The sequence below is a fragment of the Artibeus jamaicensis genome, unplaced genomic scaffold (genome assembly GCF_021234435.1).
Source record: "Artibeus jamaicensis isolate MK-2021 breed Jamaican fruit bat unplaced genomic scaffold, CSHL_Jam_final scaffold_584, whole genome shotgun sequence".
NCBI classification, from domain to species: Eukaryota; Metazoa; Chordata; class Mammalia; order Chiroptera; family Phyllostomidae; genus Artibeus; species Artibeus jamaicensis.
Window position 1 is genome coordinate 9799545 of NW_026522048.1, and position 20123 is coordinate 9819667.

The window sequence follows — 20123 nt, forward strand, 5'->3', positions numbered from 1 at the left end:
AATTTGCAGGCACTAGAAATTTTTTTCATTTGATATCCATATATTATGATAGACAGTGATAATGTCAGTAACAATTTCACCCAAGATGTTTTAGAATTTTCTCTCCACCTCCTGTCCCTGAATTTAGAGCTCGTTTTTATCAGTAATTAAAAATATTATTATAACAGGGTCAAGTGTTAGATGATGTGGTACAAAGTATAAGGTAAATTAATAGAAAGTGATAGAAAGGAATTGCAGGCTGGGGAGAACATAAGTAGCAATTCATTTGTAAAACTTAGAAGATAATTTAAAGGACAGGTTACCAACTTTCTATTTACCTCCCAAGTGAAGAGGTAAATAGAGGAAAAGATACTCCGTTCAAGTATATTTACCAATGCCGCTCTGTCTGAGAAGTGGGAGAACTTAAACTCATTTGACCCTCAAAAATTGAGGTTTAAAAATGAGGCCATGCATGGGAAAGCAATTAAAATTATAAAGGCTAAAATTTTAAATCTTATTAACAAAATTATTTCCTTAGTTCTAGCAATTATTGATATTTTATTTTCCCTGTGCTAATACTACCCAAAAGGCAGAAATGTAAACATCATTAAGGATATCAAAGATTCTCATTAAAACAATTGTTTTTAATATATTTTATTGATGATGCCATTACAGTCATCCCATTTTTTCTCCCCTTTATTTCCCTTCCACCCTGTATCCCCCTGATCACCAGCATTTCCCCACCTTAGTTCATGCCCGTGGGTCATACCTATAAGTTCTTTGCTTCTCCATTTCCTGCACCATTCTTAACCTCCCCTGTCTATTTTGTACCTACAAATTATGCTTCTATTCCTTGTACCTTTTCCCCTTTCACCACCCTCTTTTTTCTGGCTGCTAACCCTCCATGTGATTTCCATGTCTGTGACTCTGTTCTTGTTTTAATTGTTTTCTTAGTTCATTTTTGTTTTTGTTTTTTATGTTTGGTTGTTGATAGCTGGGAGTTTTTTGTAATTTTACTACTCATAGTTTTGATCTTCTTCTATTTCTCAGGTAAATCCCTTTAACATTTCATATAATAAGGGTTTGGTGATGATGAACTCCTTCAACTTGAATTTATCTGGGAAGCTCTTTATCTGCCTTTCCATTCTAAATGATAGCTTTGCTGGATAGATTCATCTTGGATGTAGGTCCTTGCCTTTCATGACTTGGAATACTTCTTTCCAACCCCTTCTTGCCTGCAACATTTCTTTTGAGTAATCGGCTGATAGCCTTATGGGAACGCCTTTGTAAGTAACTGTCTCCTTTTCTCTTGCTGCTTTTGAGATTCTCCTCTTATCTTTAATTTTGGGTAATGTAATTATGATGTGCTTTGGTATGTGCTTCCTTGGTTCCAATTTCTTTGGGACTCTTTGAGCTTCCTGGACTTCTTGGAAGTCTATTTCATTTGCCATATTAGGGAAATTCTCCTTCATTATTTTTGGAATAAGTTTTCAATTCCTTGCTGTTCCTCTTCTACTTCTGGCACCAATGATTCAAATGTGAGAACATTTAAAGTTGTCTCACATGTTCCTGAGCCTCTTCTCATTTTTTAAAATTCTTGTTTCTTCATTCTGTTCTGGATGAATGTTTATTTCTTCCTTCTGCTCCAAACCATTGATTTACATCCCAATTTCCTTCCCTCTACTCTTGGCTCCCTGTATATTTTCCTTCATTTGACTTTTCATAGCCTTCACTCTTTCCTCTATTTTGCAGCCATACTCAACCATTTCTGTGAGCATACTGATCACCAGTGTTTTGAACTCTGCATCTGATAGATTGGCTATCTCTTCATCACTTAGTTCTATTCTTAGACCTTTGTTCTTCTATTTGAGCCATATTTCTTTGTCTTGGTGCACCAGTTATGTTATAAGGGTAAGAGCCTTAGGTATTCACCAAGGCAGGGCAAGCCACATTGCTGCTTTGTGGTCCTGTATGTGCGGGAGAGGTCCAAAGGGAACAATGCTGCTTGCTCAGCTCTTGGTCAGCTTTCTGTCACTTCCCCCACTACCCACATGTAAATTGGGCCCTTCTGGTGCTGATTCTAGGCGGGTGGTTTTGTGTACATTCTAGGACCCTGGAGGTCTTTCCTGTGAGGCTGTGAGTTTCTCCTGCTGCCTCAACCCTCACAGGTGTTTTCAGTCAGAGGTTTTGAGGCTTTATTTCCCTGCCCTGGAACCCTGGGTTGCAGAGTCTGTCTCACTCCGCAGTTGCTCCTCTTGGTTTATCCACACACAAATGTGGGGCCACCCAGTCTGCCAGCCACCAACTTGCTGAGAGTCCTCTCCACCCTCGCTGCCTGTCTCCACCCCTCCCACTGGTCTTTTTTTCACTCCCGGACTCCAGTTGCCATTCTTTAATTTTATCTTGTTTGCAAGAGGCAAGTATCCCTATGCCTCCATGTTGGCTAGAAGTTCATTAAAAACAATTAAAAATGGACTAAAGATGAGAAAAACTCCATAATATCTGTTTTCATCAATCTTTGAGATCCACTTATTTTTACTTTTTTTAAATAAGAGTATAAAAATTTCCATAGAGCATTATTTCACTATTCATTAATCTGAACTCTAGATCTGAAATTTGGTATTGCCTTCAAAGTATTCAGAGGATAGTCATTAATTTTCTGAGTATTTGATCTGATGCAGAAATAAAAAACTGCATCCTTTCATATTCTCCATGTAGATCTTTTACAAGAAATTTGAAAGTAAAAAAATAGATTATATTTTAAAAGGGCTTATTTATTATAACATTAATATTAATGTGTGACTAAAAGTAACTCATTTTTTTCTTATTTATAATCCTATTTTCCAAGTAATCATAATTAAAATGTAAATGAGAAATCTTGCTCAGCCTCTGAAAACACATAAATCATGCTTTAAAATATCATTATATTATAAGTACACCAAATTAATCAGAAACTAAAACTGGTATCTTAAAATATATTTAAAAGTTGATTATGAAGGAAAATACTTATTCGATATCAATGCTTACTCTAAAACACAAGCATACTGCCTTTTCATTTTTTGAATCTGTTATTATTTTTTTATATACTCACACAATATCTACCTTAAAAGTAAAGACATTAGATGACCTTATAAATTCTCAGAAAAGCCCTGTAACCTGCCAATACACTGTTCTTGTTTTTGTGGAATCAGTCATTATACTTAAAATCTTCTGGAGAGCTGGAAAGACATCCAGGTGGGAGTAACACTCCATGCTACAAAGAAAAGCGTACATAAAAGTGAACTCTACCTCGGAAACGGGAAAGGAGACAATGTGAAGGTACTCTTAAAAAAAAATAACAAGACCAAACATCCCCTTTTGACATATAAGGGTATTTTTTTAAATTTCAATTTGTTCAAATAAAATAAAAGGCTGATCATTAATTACCCAGGACTGGGACACAGAGTCATCACAGATGGCTCTTTACGACGTCCAGTTTAATGAGCTGTCTTTGAAGACAAGGAAAGCCACCAACAATCATAAATGGGGCCATTAAAGTGAAACAGAAAACAGGTCATTGTCAAGTGTGACGTTCAGTTTGGGTTGCTACAACTTAAAATAAATACAGTTAGAACAATATGAACAAAATGGGTTGAGCAAAAGAGGAAGTAAGACTGATGTGTGTGATGAGTTTGGAATTCCTTATCCTAAAAATGCTTTTCAAATTGACCTAAAAATATGAAAGGCAAATCTCAAAATACTCAGGTAAGAGAAGTTTGGAGTATGTGACAAAGCATTACGCTTCTTAAATTGAGTCCCTCTGCCATCCAATTCTCTGATGAAGGTTTATCCAAGACATAATACATATTTATATACATGAGATATATATATATTTATTCACATACATATATGTAAATATGTTTATCTGTCTCCACATGTGCATGTTTATAAATGTTTTAACTTACATATATTTATATATTTGTGTGTTTCATATATATATGCATTTCATGCTAACAAGTTGAGAAAAAATTAAAGAAGAAAGAAGAAATAAATATTTTGTCTGAAGAAGAAAAAATCCATCACTAAACAATGGCTGAAGTCAGAGAGTTGAGAAATCAGTGAGTTGGTTCTGATAACTTAAAAAGTCCAACACATAAACAATATTATAGTCTTACAATGGCGTGACAGATTGATTCCCTCTTCCTAGAATGATTCCCCACCCCAACCCCTTTTCTGAACTTGGTTAGCTCCTATTTCATCACACCCCCTTCACAGCATTGGGAACGCGCGGTCTCTTCCTCTTCCATGGCCCCTGGGACTGCCCACCTCCTCCAAGCACTGACAGCCGACCTAGTGCTGGGTGCGTCTCTGCCACTTCGGTGCTGTGAGGAGAACCTTTGTCTCTTCAGCACTGTCAACATTTGTTGACAGATTAAATGAACAGTTAACTGAATAAGCACATGTTTGGAAAATATTCTTTTTAAAAATACTCTTCTTTGTTCAGGAGAAACCTTTGAAGCTTGTAGAATTTACTGAAGCATATTAGTAGAAACGGAATGGTTCTATTTAGAGTATTTTATCAAACATAAAATCTCTTGCTTCAAGCTCTGCTATCACCTCTGCAGAGGATACTTTAGCAGCCGTGCAAATTTTTATTGATCCGAATGACTGTGAGATAAGGGGCAAAGGTGTAGCAAGTCCAGCATTCTAATGGCAAAAACAGTAACACAGATTTAAAAATCATGGCCTTTTTATTTGGCCTTCTTTTATTTTTTTTCTTAGGGAAGGAATATGACTAAGTCACCTAAGTGCAGGGATAAGTGACATAAATTGTATAAATTCACATCAGAACAAAGGCCTTATCTATACCTGTCTGTTATACCTTCCTTTCAATCTTTTCTTGTTGGGCTTCTTTTCTCCTGTTTTCCTTTGGCACTTAATATTTTTTTTCTTTTTCAAGAGCAGGTGGGTTTCACTATCTCTACATATCAAGCAGGAAGAAGATTAACATGACCGTCACTAAACCCCCCCTTCCCAAAAGGACACTCCATCCAGGTGAGGGATTCTTCTATCACAAAGCACTTTGAAGTATCTTGAATGCTGGCACCCAAACCAAACAGGGTAGAAGCCCACAAGAAGGCAACAAGCGGCTCGGCTGTGGTTGCCGGAGTATTCGCAGCAGCTAACAGATTAGCCTGTCATACAGCAACCTGACAAATCCAGGCCTGGCAGATGCAGAGATGTAAATATGCTCTAAATATGTCTGCAAATTCTAACCAAAGAAAAGATTGCCTTATGTGTGTCTTACATGTGCTTATGAAAAATGAGTATTTTTAAGCATTATATTTTTATAGACTAATATTATTTTTCATCATGAAGTTTAAAGAGAAAACAACCCACCTGATGACATAAAATTTATATTTAAATGCTTCATAAATGAACACATACTCATCTTTCCTATACTTTTCTTCTGGAAATCGCAATCCTAAATTTTCAAATGCCATTAATCCTGATTATACTTACTGAAACTGAAATGAGGATCTTAAGAATAAAGCAGATGCTGGGAGCTAACTGGAAAAGTAAGAGATCATTTAGCAAATACTCAGGATTTTCCAAGGCCTGATTTTAAGGTTAGTTACATAGTGGAATCAAAGATATATGAAACATATTGTAGGACCTCACAGAACATGCAATGTTAAGAAGACAGTAAATAAAAACTAGTATGTAGAATGTAGGATAAAATGTTTCATACAGGTTTTTTGGCAATGTATCATTTTGAGACAATTGAAATTCTGAAGTTCGCTATAGGGATGAGAGCAGTATTGCTGAGGGATCTTATGAGATGACTATTTTCTCTTGCCATTCAACATGTCGTACTCTGCAAAAGCTACCTACTCCCATAATGTAAACCCCAGAACCCACACTGATGACCCACAGGGCTCCATCTACAAACCCAGGGGTGCTTCTCGGACCCAGATCCTCACCTCCAACTACTGAGGAGGCATCACCCTGTTAATGTCCCCAAGACACATCATACTCCACATGTTCAAAAACTCTCCACTTCCCCAGCCCTAACCCTTTCTCCTGTGTTTCTATTTCAGTAAATATTCAAATATTCTCCCATGTTCTCAGGTTCAAAGATTTGGATTCCTCTCTTGCCTTTTTCTTATCCTCGGATCAAATTTGATTCCTCTCTATTAAGTTTGCTGTCCTAAGTCCTAAACTAATCAAACAACCTCAAATATTCCTGCCTCCACTGTTGAAATGTGTTTATATTTCCAATAAAATGTTGCAAGTATCACCTTCCTTCATATTTTTTTCTCTTGCTTAAAAAGTACTAGTGCCCTCCAACCTCTACATACAGAACACTGACCAAAACTTCTTAGTTAAATTGTTGTTTGGCTCTTGTCTATATATCTAGCCATTTCTTCTTGCCTTGCACCATATTAGCCATCCTGGAAACAACCTCTCACACACTTGCACCTGTGCAATGCTGATCCCCTCTGCCAGGGTTGACCCACTTCCTGTGAGGTCCCACTCTGAAGAAGTTCTACTCCTCTTTCCAGTGTCACCTCACCAAGAGCTTTCCCTGGTAGAGCTGCACCCTGACTCCTCCCATCACTCTGCCTCCTGACCCTGCTTTACTTTTCTTCATAAAACATCACATATTACATAACTCTTTTATCTGTTTAGTGCCTGAGTCCCAGCTATGGAGAAAAACTTCTAAAAATAGAGCAAGACACATATTTGTGTGCTCAATAATATTTGATGAGTTCATTGAATATTTAATTATTTGGATACCATTGAATCTCATCTTTTCCTCAAGAGAAACAGCTTCACTCTCTTAGAGCAAGGTCACAGCCTATTTTGCATTATCGGCATGTGTGTGTGCGCACCAACCTGACTAGACTGAAGGGATTGTGTTCTACTCATATTTTTATCTTTTAGCACAGAATGAACACTCAATGAATGGATATTGAGCTAAATTCAACATGACTCCAAACAAAGCCATCTCCAATCTATTGAAATAGATTGTCTTCAGTATAGGAGATAATAAGCGAGAATGGGAATAATAAAAACTTCAAATAATCTTCATTCTGAACTCTTAGGAATCTAGCAGAGAAACTCTTGACCAAGAGAAAACCTGGAGCAGCTAGGGTATTTCCTCATTTGGAATCACCACTTTTTTAGATGTAATGCTCTCTATACTATTTTACTTTCTTTCTACTACACTGGCTGGGTCAGTTTTGTGTTTCTGACAAGCCGTTCTGACCCTCCCATAGAGATTCTGCTCCAGGCCACAGTGAACTATAGAGTGATTGAAAATCTTGAGATGGTACAAATGCTTTTATAAGGTTCCTTCAGGCTTTTAAGGAGCTTAAATGACTTCTTTTTCTTTTGGTTAGGTTACACTATGTTTTCAGGGCCAAGGTTTTTCTTTCATGTGAATACTTTTATATTAGATCAAAACTTGCTTTTATTTTATAGCCAAGTGTTCAGATAGACTCTGTGTGACTGGTGTATGATGCAAAATTGCAAAAAGTGGGGGGTAAAGAGGACATGCGGCAGATCACTGGGATTGCTTTAACAAGCCTTAAGAGTTTTCAGTATAACCAATATTTACTTTTCAGATGGTCAAAGCTGTTTTTTAATAAAATCATGAGACTTTGATTCTACAATGACACAAACAGCCTTATGTACAGGCATTTATTTATTTATTTTGCAGTCAACAGAAATGTACGAGCACCGGCCACACTCACAGCACAGTAGTCTCGATGGTAGACTAAAATGTCATAAAACACGGTCTCACTCCTCACAAGATTATATTCCCCTGCCAAATGTTTTCTTTTTTCAAAGTCAGCGAGTATCATATGGAACACCTTAATGTTACTTTTAAAAAAATTATTAACTGATTATGTCTTCAGAACTCTGATGCCACAGAGATCTAATATTAAAACAGAGGTCACTGCCCTCTAGGATGTGAGCGATTGGGACAGTCCCTTCTCCCACTAAAATTCTGCGATTTGGTGAATAATGAACACTCGAATGAAGATGAATAGGAAGACAATATTGCAAGTCTTTATGAAATTAGATGATGAAACAGTATTATTTGGAGATACCAGGCAAAAGTGGAATTTGTTTGTTATCTGACACCTCCACAAATGTTGATGCTTTTAACTTTGTTCTGTGAAAACACGTTTATGCATGGTAAGCAGATTTTAAGATTCTGAATGTCTTCAGTGCTGCAAATCAAAGAGTTCAATACTCAGGATAAATTGCTTGTTGTTCAAACTGTCTAGACCAGTTCTCAAACTTGTATTTATAACAAAGAATTGAATTGCCCTAGTTCAAAAATCAATCCACCCCATACTGTATGAAAGTCAGGCCTCAATATTATAAAACATTTCCCTTAAGATATATCTTTATAAAATTTTATTAAATGAACTGCTATTTGGTCAAACATCTATTAATTTTAATACTTCAACAATTGCATATTGCTGATATATATGAAGATTTTGAAAGAAATTGGGGCAAAGTCCCTGACCTTAAATGTAATCAATACTTTTCTATATTTAAACACAGCGCTTCTTTAAGATATAAAGTACCTAAGTCTATACCTCAAAGTACAATCTGCAAGTGTTGTCAGTCAGTAACCAAACACTTTCAGTGCAAAAGAAATCTGCCCCTCAATGCTCATCGCTGAGAGAGTGAATGAATACCTTCGGCAAACCCGTCGTTCCAGATGTGTAAAGAATATACAGTGGGTGTTCTGAAAGAACAGGGACACACTCATGCGACTGTGCTTTTGCCATCTCTTCATCCCAATCAAGGTCACGACCTGGAGCCAAAGGAACTGTCTCCTAGAGAGCAAAAATAGAGGAATATGCACTGAACAAAGGAGATTAAATTCAAAGAACAATGTTAGGCTGAGTATGGGACTTAAAATCTAGGCTACCTCTATAGCACTAAATATCAGATTTATAAATATCTCAGATAAATGTTCATAAGAAAGTCTAACAGTTTGACGTTGGCCTCAACTGAACTGACAAAAGAACATGTTTTATTCAAATCTAGGGCTCTCCTTAAGAAATCCCAGGTGATACAGTCATGTTTTCATCAGCCATCAGAGCTTACCTAACAGTGGTTCATGTCTTCATAAACGTACATACACTGTTAACTTTATAAACTAATTTCTACTTTTTGTTACCAATTTACTTTACTTTGGAATAATCATCTTTGCAATCAAATCTCAACTAACCCATTAAAATTTCTCTTTATACAGGGGCCTTTTAGGAGTAATATTGTGGCCATCTTTCCAAATAAGAGAATATTAAGTTATTTTTAGGGGTGATGGAAAAATCTACCTTTATTTTTTCAAGAAGAAAAATCAGTTTTAAAAATTAATAACAGTATGTGACATATCTAAAATGCTATGCAAATTTTCCTTGATCTAGGTCATTGATTAATATAATAGAAATGGTTTGCTTTCTTCTTGTTCCTAGAACCAAGATTTATATTGTAAACATTATGATAATAGAGTCATGAGTTGGACAGGTACACTTTAAAAGAAGGTAGGCACACCTCTTTATAACTTGCTAGTAAAATATGTCAGATAAGTGAAGAGTAATTAAGCGGCTTATGGAAAAATTGTTCTAATGGAGAGATACAATCTGTTTAGGTAGAATTAAGACTCAGTACATGTCTAGTTATTTTCTTCGGTGATAACTAAGCTCAAGATGACACATCAGGAAGCTTATAGTTGTTGAACTTGTTAGTATAGGCACAAGGCAAGATTACACACACCTCAGTGAATGTTAGTACGATCTACCACCTAGAGAGTATAGGTAACTAGACTCTAACTATAGAAAAATGGTCATATTTTAAGTGTATACATTTACAAATTATTTCAATATAACATCACAAACATAACACCTATATGAATATATACATTAATAGATAACAGTCTGAATTTACTTTCATAAAGGTGAAGTTTCATGCACCTCCATCCTTACTTTGATAAGCCCTAGATATGACCCTGAGATAAATGAAAATAGTTACTGTGACCAAATTGTATATTTTCACTTACTTTTATGCATTAGACAGACATACTAATTTCAAAGTGTCAAGGCTTTGACATCTGTATTATAGACCTATAAAAAATCATCACACTACACAATTAAAAATATCAATTGAGTCATCACAAAAATAATTATAGATCAAAGAAAATGAAAAATTGAATGAATGGTTGTTCTCTAGGCTAAGAAATACAGCCATGTGTAAAGAAGATTTGATGAAAGAAAGAAAGGGAAAAATTCAACATTAGCTTTTACATATATACACTTACTTCTATAAATAAGTCCTCCCTAGTTGTTATTCTTAAAAGGCAGTAATGGGGACAAGCACTGGAGTTGGCTGATGTGCTATTCCTTTGATTTGTCATTGCCTCCCTGAGGTTTAAGAGTGCCTGCCAAGTTTTTACTGGCAGAAATGCAAATCTGGTTAATGAAAGACTTCACTAAGCTTCAATTTGTTTTTCTCTAAAGTCAAAAAAAGCCAGTCCAATGGACTTAATTACTGCCCGAACAGCAGTACTAATATGAAGGACAAGTGACATCCAAAGCTCTCATCTAAAGCAAAGATAAGTCAAAATAGAAGGAAAGCTCTTAAGGAAAAGGCAGAGGGAGAAAAAGTGAGCCAGTTTTATATGGGAAGAGGAGAGGGAAAGTATATCTCTACCTATTAAGAGGAAAGAGAAGAGATTTGCATTAGAAAAATCTGAATAGGAAACATTCCTATCCATCGCCAGTGTGCTATAAAGTAAAAGAAATATGTTGGTTAAAAGGCATTCAGCTGGAGTTCAAATCTTGACTCCACTACTTACTAGCTGTGACTGTGGGTCATGATTTCTCCATGACTCAGTTTCTTTACCCACAACACGGGGCCAGTAATAACATCTATTTTATGGGTTTAAGAGAATTAGACAAGAAGTATTTCAAAAGTACTTTGCATTGAGCCTGCTGTAAGTTCTTTATAAATTCTACCTGAATTCATGTATGTGTGAATAGCACACACATATCCACAAAAAGTCTTTTGTGTGTGTGTGTTCTTACCCTCCTATAACCCTCTGTCCCCAAAGCCTTCCTTACTGCTGACTTTGCATTCCCTGGTTTAATAGCAACCAACCTTTTTAAAAATATGCTTGAGGTCATCTGAAATAAACTTAAAATTCTTTGAGACAGGAAGAGCATTAAAATCAGTAAGTGCAGCAGTTCATGAACCACAGTCTACTAAAACTTTACATGATAATTTAATGTGGTAATGGGAATCGCTAGGTGGTAATCAAAATGGCATAGCTTTAATGCTCTCTATTCTTATATCTTGTCATTTAGGCATTTTCTGCAGATAAGCTCTCAAGAGTTCCACAAAATCATACATGATTATTTCTACTCTTATCATTTTTCTTCTGTAAAAAAAATTTTAATCAGCAAGAAATCCAAGCTGGTTCCACTATAAAAATACCTGGATACTTGCTTGAATGCAGGAAGAAGGTGACCATCAGGTCCAATTTACTAGGCAACACAGTTGTAAAATGTATCTCTTACGTAGCACACTGCTTTGTCTTCCTTCATGGATCACAGAACACTGTATCTGTTTAGAGTATTCAAATTTTGCTTTCCTGAACGTAGTTTTTATCTCTGAACTAAATATCTTTACTAAAGTTTTTTACATTAGGATATTTTACATTCAAATTAATCACACTTGTCCACAAGACGGGACCGCTCAGGGATTAAGCAGGCAGTCAAAGTTCATGCATTCAAATCAGGACCCTGACTCTTATTGGCTGCACAAGTTTTTGTTGTTATTGTTGTTCATTAGATTAATGCTGTCTATCATCTAGAACACAGAGTTATCTGGAAGTTTTTTAAACTGTTGTTCAAGTACAGTTGTCTCTATTTCCCTGCCACCACTTTCCCCTGCCCACCCACCCCTACTTTCCACCCTCGATCCTACCCCGCTTTGGGTCCCTGGGTTCTTTATACATGTTCCTTGATGACCCTTCCCTTGTTTAAAATGATTCACTAGTAGAATGTATTAAAAATCCTATAGTTGGTAGTCAGTGTTTGCTAGTACTATTTTTATTGTTATAATTTAAATTAATAAATGATATAATAATAGACTACACAGAGAATCGATTCATTGATATTACAGCTATTTTTTTATCTCTTTTTTATTACTCCTCACCTGAGGATATACTTACTGATTTGAGAGAGAGAGAGAAACACGGATGTGAGAAAGCAGCATCGATTGGTCGCCCCCAGGAGGCGGCCCCTCCGGGACCACACCAACACCCTCGGTGTGCGTCCTGACTGGGAACCGAAGTTCCAGCCGCCTGAGCCACCCGGCCAGGGCTGTGTGTCGGTCTTTCTATTTTAAGCTAGTTTTTTTGTAAAGAGAGAAAATATCATTCGTATCTAATATCTCTTTTTTGCCAAAAAGAGTGACATTCAGGAAGTACATTGAACAGTTCATAAATCAAGGGTTTATGTGAAATGGCCAAAACCAGAGTCACACTTAGCACATCACTATAAGCAAGAACCAAATTCAATATTCAGATTACCATATTTGGACGATTATAAATGAGAACTTTATCTGGTTTGTGTTGTCCTATTCTCAGCGCTTCTTCTAGAAGTGGTATGTATTCTACTTTCCTTCCAGGTTCAATGCCAAATGATGCTGTAACAACCACCTTGGGCTACAATAAAAAAAAAAAAAGAGAAAGCTTAACAATCCTAATTAAGGTAATCATAGTATTTCAGGGGCTGGCAAGCACTTTAACACTTCTAAAGAAATGTCTGAATAATTCTGTTCTCTATTGAATAAATGACCCGAAAACCAATAAGCCTTTTTTAAGTGTGATAAACCTAACCAGTTCCACATAAATCTCACTTACCTATTCAAAATTACATGTCAACATGCTTTTGGCTAATAGGTATGAGCAGCCAAAAAATACTTTCCAAAGAGTTCATTAAGCCTGCAGTTTTGCCGTGAATCAGTGGAATGCAAGCTAGGGACCCCTCACTCACAGAGGCCCCGGAACAGGTGGCTGCTGTGGAGCATTTCCCGAGGTGTGGGTGGGGGCAGGCTCGTTGCTCTCAGGAAGGATTTTTAAGGTTTTATTTTTAGGTAAACATCTCCACTTAAATGTCTAGAGACCACAGAAGGAAGGTACCCAAATTTCTGATAATTCTTTAATGATTCTTTTTCATTCTAAATATATATTCATTTTCACCAAATATGTGCAATTCTGTCTTAATTTTCTGAAAAGGATACCCAAATGATTTAGGTTTTCAGCCCCACAAAGCCTGAACCTTCCTCTGTCATTAAGAACCACTTGGCACTTTTCTTTATTAGACAGCTTGCTAGTTATTCAAGATGTCCACAGATTTAGCCAAAAGACACCCCGGAAAGGGGCCACAGAAGTTAGGATTAATCTCCCTTCCTCGGTATACCCTGGGCAAGCCTCGGATGCCTGGCCATATAGTCAACGTTCCTTCATCCCCACCACTGCACCGGAAGCTCTCCAATGCTAACCCTGGATGCCATTCACCTCCATGTCTCTGAGGCCTGGTATACTGCTTGTCAGATCACAAGCTTTCAATAAATATTTGAGCTGAACCAAAATTTTCATTAATTTGCAGAAACAAATATGTCATTATTCTTTCAAGCACACTACTTCTTCCCCAAGAAATCCAAAGCAAAGCAAACATACTAAATTATTCAGGAGAGAAATAATCAATCCGAGATAGTGCATCTATTCCTGAATTCTGATTTCTGGTTACAATACATTTCATCTAGGGAAGGTTCATATTACACTAAATATATGCATATATAGCACTTCCTGCTTTCTGAATACCATTTAATATTCATGGAGCTGAGGCTCAGTGCAGGTACAAAGCCTGCCCAGGTTACAAGTGGCAGAACAAAAGGCCCATTGTGTCTGATTCCAGAAACTTTCTCTTTCTGCTCTACCAAGCTGCCATTTAAAAGGAAAAATAGAAAGAAAGAAAGAAAGGCTCATTTCTTTTTATTATATTTTTAAAGGTCACACATTTGAATATAATTCACATTTTAATATATGCAATACTTACAAAAATAACTCTGAGTAGCATTCTATAAGACTAGAATCCTAAATAAATAAAAGTTGCATATCAAATTAAAAACATAGAATATATCAAAACTTGAATAATTTAATTAAGTCAAAATTAGACTCTTCCTTTACAAAAAATAATTTCTTCTCATATTTCCCTTAGCCTTTTATTGGAAGCTTTGAGGCAGGGTGGGAAGAAGCTAGGAAAGTGCCTCGGCAAGCAGAATGGGGAAAGTGACACAAATACCTGAACAAACTGGCCGAGCAATTTACTGGCAGCTAATAAATCGCAAGGTCATGCACATTCCAGACCATGCTGGGACAGACCTGCCATGGTCCCAGTTCTTCTTTGGTGACACTCTTTGAATGTGAAACTAACCAGAAAATGATCTATACGCTCATTTTGATGCATCAGCATAATGAAGAATACACCTGAAAACCTGATAAATATTCTATTGAAATCCTCTCCTAAGACCTCCCCTAAAATTCCCATCTTTGGAAAACAGATAAAAACCCTTACGATAAAGGATCTCCTTTGTGCTTTCTCTTAAGCATGCCCACAACTTCCTTTTTCAGATGTGTATCTTTCCATTTTTTTTCCTACTCTGTAAAGGTCCTCCTGAGACTTGCATCCAGGGGAGTGGCAGGCAGTGGCAGCTTGTCCAGAGCTAACCCACTAAACACATCTCCAAGGGCCTTTCTTTTGCCTCTGTAGCTTCCCTGAGACCATACAGCCCAATTGGCTCACTTCCTCTGCCTCTGTGACTTTCATTCTAAAAGGCCGAGGCAGCTCTCTGAGCAGCCAGCTCACATCTTCTCTTTAAGTACAAGGAGGGACCCAAAAACCCCTGAAATTTATTTATAAAAAATTGTGTATTCATTATTACGCATTTAAATTTAATTCACCTCCAAGGTATTCTCTATTTGATGCAATACTCCTATTGAAACTTTTTCTTCCACTACTGAGAACTCTTTTTGAACTTGTCCAATTTTGATGTCTTTTAGTGCTTCTGACAGTTTTTGTTTCACCTCTTCCACAGGGGCAAAACATTTCCCTTTGAGGACTTTTTTTTTCATGTAGGGATCAAAACAAAACAAAATATCACTCAGGGTGAGATCAGGTGAATAGGAAAGGTGAATAGGGCACTGAGGTCATGCTGGTTTTGGTCATAAACTGCTGAAAATTTAGCCTGGTGTGGACAGGTGTGCACATAAATCACCCATCATGAAATGGGCAAATGCACCGAGTTTTCAAAAAATTCACTAAAGCCAAACACAGCCTCTCACAACAATGCCAGCTGGGACGCTCATACAGACGGATTTCTAGAACACTCACCCAGAGTGTTCTTCTGTCTTCCAGAAGACAATTCAGGTGTTTTTAGGTGTTCTCCCCTCATGTACTTTGGCTTTACATGGCTAAATAAAGTTCCTGTTGCACTAGAGTTGTTGGCTCTGAATTCTTTCTTTGCCAAACTCAAGAACCAAGAGCTGACATTGCTGGTAACAGTTGTATTTGGTCTTGACTTGTTACAATTTGTTCCTCCTATTTTCTGTTAAAATGAAATGTTTTCTTCAACTATTTATTTGAAAATCATGACACCAAAACCATCCCTGATTTCAGCTATTAATTGTATCCAAACATCTCTGATATATATCTCTATTTCCATCTCCTTGCCTTTAATTTGACACGGTTAATGGTCTTGCCCATAAAATAATGTGCTTATTGCCTAAGCCCCTTAAAAAGAGTGTGTATGTGTTACAGATGAAAACTCCTCCACTTATACTTATTTTTTAGATACCTTAATTTCCCCACATCATATAAAATTTTACAAAAAGGAAATAATATATCTCATACCTTTACCCAAATGGTGTTTTGATTTCTGGAGGTAAAAAACTGGCATCTATAACTTCCTCAGAGAAGTTTCCAGCTGCCCACCATGTCACAGGTCAATGACTGACTGATATTTCCCTCAAGATTTCCCTTCACACGTCCTAACTCAACATGTTTAAAAAGGGAGGGGAAAAAACAGCCTAAGCAGTTAGTCTACAAACCAGCTTCTACTAGTCGTTCCATAGTGATCTATGCCAAATGAAGTCAGACATGCAAACATTACATTATGCCTAACACCCAGTGGAACCTCAATATATATTGGTTCCCTTCATCATTGAGAATGTCTCATGTTGGGCTTGTAAAATTCTAAAAGTCACTCATCTCTTACTCTTATAACAACCTTCCTTCACTTCCTACTACTAGGAAGTGACACTTCCTATTACTTCCTATTACTTCACTTCCTATTACTTTCCTGCACATCATCCATTGCTTCACAAACAGACCGCCCACCAAAGGTTCTTATTCCAGCCTCTAGCTTCTGCCCCACTGATATCATATTGAAAGATTTGCCTCCTCTTAACATTGCTTAAAAGATAAAACTCATCTGCTCAAAAACTAACTGGCCAAGGTCCCCAGGATCTGGTTCAGACTAAACTGCCTTGGTAAGCTCCTCTTCTGTCCCTCTTCAGTCACATCAGTCTATTCACTGGCCTCCACATGAATTTCACCCATTCCTAACTTTAATGCAAAACTTAACATTGGTTTTCTCTCCTTTGGGGTCTCATGACATTATTCCCTTCAACTAGCTGAATTTTAGCCAGGATCTAATTCAAATCTCACATCCTTTGGGAAGTTTTCTTTGGCCACTCTTCTAAAATAAATCTCTCCTTCCTCCAGTTCAGGGGTGTGCAAACTGGCTGAGAGCCGCACCCTGACCACAGCACATTTCTGTGTGGTTCTACAGCGACACTGCCATGACCTTAGTGTAGGTAGCTTCTAAGGCTGCTTTTGTGCTACAGCAGCACAGCTGAGTAGCGGAAATAGACACCACATTACCCACAATGCCTAAAATATTTATTGCCTGTTAATATGCAGAAAAAAAGCGTGCTGATCCCTGCTCTCACTTCATAGAATAATAGTAGCTAGCCTTGTCTTTTTAATGGGTCTTGCATGCCAGGCACTATGTTAAGTGTTTTAAATTCCACATCTCAACGATGTTTCATTACAGCCATAACAAGGTGGTTACTTTAGCACCCCATTTAAACACGTAACCCCACTCCCCAGTGACACCCTCTCTTAACCTCTGCTCTCTCCCAGGAAGTATGTAGACTATAAAACTAGCTATGTGCCCCAACCATCTGATCAGTATCATTTACTATCCTATTCCAAGGATGGGAGCAGGCACACAGTGGAAGTTTAAAAATATATATGTTGAATAAATAAATTAGTTATTTTACTTGCCTTAGATACCTAACATATGGCAAACTAACTTTTATATTTCTCATAGCGTCTAGAAAGATGTCATTCACATAGGACTCAAAAATAAATTTTTGGTTAATAGATATATGCCAAAGGAAAAGTAAGCGTTGAGTATCCTGTTTGAAAGGGGGGTCTAACGAGTACAGATCACTGCTTGATGACTCATCTGCAGATGTGGCCGCACTACCTAGAGCTACTACTTGATTTCTTTAGATAAAGCCTTACCTTTGCATGATCAATGCGGCTACTTAGTTCTTTGGATGCGAATCCCCCAAATATGAGACTGTGGATGGCTCCTATCCTTGCGCACGCCAGCATGGTGTATATCGCCTGTGGGATCATGGGCATGTAGATGACCACAGTGTCGCTTTTCTTGACACCATGCTTGACCAAAACGCCAGCCAGCTTAGAGACCTGTAACAAAGTCATCAGATCAGCGAAATGTTTTCCATGCTACTCCACAAAAGGTTAAGTCAGTAATGCAAGAAGATGATCACCCTCTTGGTAGCAAATTAAAGCAGCTTAAGTAACATACATTTGATGAAGATGATGGCAGTGATTACAAGATTTGGATAGTGACAATAACAGACATCTGTATTTTAACAATTGACTACAAACCAATTTACTGTTATTATTTATTATACCTGTTAAACTACATGGCTTAAATTTGCTGAATTACCTATTTGACAACATAGTTACTGAGCAATTATTACATACGTTGTGTTTAGAGCTGGGAACATGACATTGAAAATGGACATGTCCCTGTGGAGCTTTTATTCTAAAGGGTGAGTCTGTCACATGAACAGAAAAATAAGATGATTATAGATTTAGATATACGTTCAGTTAATTGTTGAACAGATATATGTTATGAAAGAAAACATGTTATACCCTTATAAGGTAAAAAGATGGAGTCTATTATTATTATTGTCCTACTTTAAAGATATGGTAACTGAGATGCAGAAATAATAAACGGCTAAGCAGAGCGAGAAAGCTGGAAACTGGTGTGGCCAAGATATCATCACAATTTTTTTGACTTTGTGTTCTTTGCTCTTTCTACTGCAGTAAGACAATCATTTTTTTCCTTATAGTTTTTTATACATATTATTATATCTATACAAAGTCACCATCCTCTTTTTACTTTTAACATATTTTAAGACAAAACATACAAATGTCTTTATTCTCTGAGTGTGTTTTTTCAATTGCTAGTAATAAAGACAAAATAGATCATGAGCCCACACATGCTATGATTTATTGCAAGAAACCTTTCCATGTACAATTATAACAAGCTGTGAGAACTATGCCCAGACCTAAGTGGATAAGAACTTCAACTTTTGCTCATTTTGGTGTGGCTCAGTTGGTTGGGCGTCACCCTGCAAAATGAAAGGTCAGCAGTTCGATTCCTGGTCAGGGCACATGTCTGAGTTGTGTGTTCGGTCCCAGGTTGGAGGTGTGTGAGAGGCAACTGATCAATGTTTCTCTCTCATATCGATGTTTCCATCCCTTTCTTTTTCCCTCCCTTCCCCTCTTTCTAAAAATAAATAAATAAAATCTTTAAAAACACATGTAGAGAGACATAGAGTACCTGTATATGCCAGACACTGTTTTCTGAAACACCAGTAAGCAAAGGCCTCTCTCCTTAGAGTGCTCATGTTTTAGCAGAAGGAATACTTGTAATAAGCATAATAAGTGAATAATGAATCATGATTACCGTAATCACTGCTATTGAGTAGAGTGAAACAGAGGAGATTAGAAGAACAGGGAATATATAATTTTCAATGGGACAAATAGGGTAGACCTCACTAAGAAAGTGATGTTTTAGCAAAGACCTGTAGCAGTTTAAGAATAAGTAGCTATCTGTGAGTCTACTGTCTCCAGCAGAGAGAACACTAGTACAAAGGTGTAAGGGCTATCATATGTGATGTGAAGAAGGAACAGCAGGAAATCTAAGGGATATGAAACAGAAAAACAAAACAAAACAAGTAAAAAGTTGTGGTAGGTCAGGTGAGAGAGCTAAAGGGCCCGGTCAGGATCGGGTGGACAACCGGAGGGACTATGGGCTGCCTTTAAATGTGACCGTTCGAGATAATGAACAGAGGAGGCCTGAGAGAAGGAACTGTGCCACACGGCTATTTGTGGTTCCTTTCATTTCACTCTGCCTCTCATATTTTGAACAAGCTTAAAGGACCTACATCCTGACCATTCTTATTACTTTTTCTTTTTATTCACTTCCTCTGTGCAGATGGGGAAAGATATGGTCAAGGTTAAGAATGCTGGCAAAAGAAAGCAACAACCAACTATCAGTGTTTTATTCTCCTCCATATTGCAAACTGTAATTTAGTGCTTTTTAAGAACCCAAAGCTGCCCCCGCAGAAAGTTACAAGAAAAATACATCAAAGTATTATAAATTGCAGACTTAAATTCTGTATGGTGCTCAGAACCAAGATAAACACTGTGAAGTTTTACGCAAACATCTCAGTGTGCAATCTCCACAGAAAGTGGCCGTGCTCCGTGATCACATTACTGGGGACCCCATTTAAGATACAGCAGTGGGAGCGATCAAAGAGAAGAGCTTGTCCTATTTACAGCTATAACCTTAGCATCTTGGTAGTGTCTGCTGGTGAATTTAAAATATCTCAACAAGACCCGAGCTAGCAGTTGATTCAGTAACTTTATATTGCAGTCCCCCTTCACAATGCTGCTGAAAGA

General features: G+C 37.2%; 1 protein-coding gene across 4 annotated transcripts in view; it reads right to left on the bottom strand.

The window, feature by feature from the left end:
• Positions 1–20123, bottom strand: part of ACSS3 (acyl-CoA synthetase short chain family member 3) — a 168111-nt gene that overhangs the window by 95823 nt on the left and 52165 nt on the right. For all 4 annotated transcript variants that reach the window (XR_008390354.1, XR_005084340.2, XM_037158476.2 and 1 more), the window contains exons 3-5: positions 17643–17831; positions 12578–12712; positions 8679–8819 (exon numbers count right to left, since the gene is read on the bottom strand). Coding sequence is in view for 2 of the 4 variants with exons in the window: in XM_037158476.2 (XP_037014371.2) it covers positions 8679–8819; positions 12578–12712; positions 17643–17831 (465 nt within the window). In the remaining 2 variants the exon portion in view is untranslated. The remainder of the gene's footprint in view (positions 1–8678; positions 8820–12577; positions 12713–17642; positions 17832–20123) is intronic.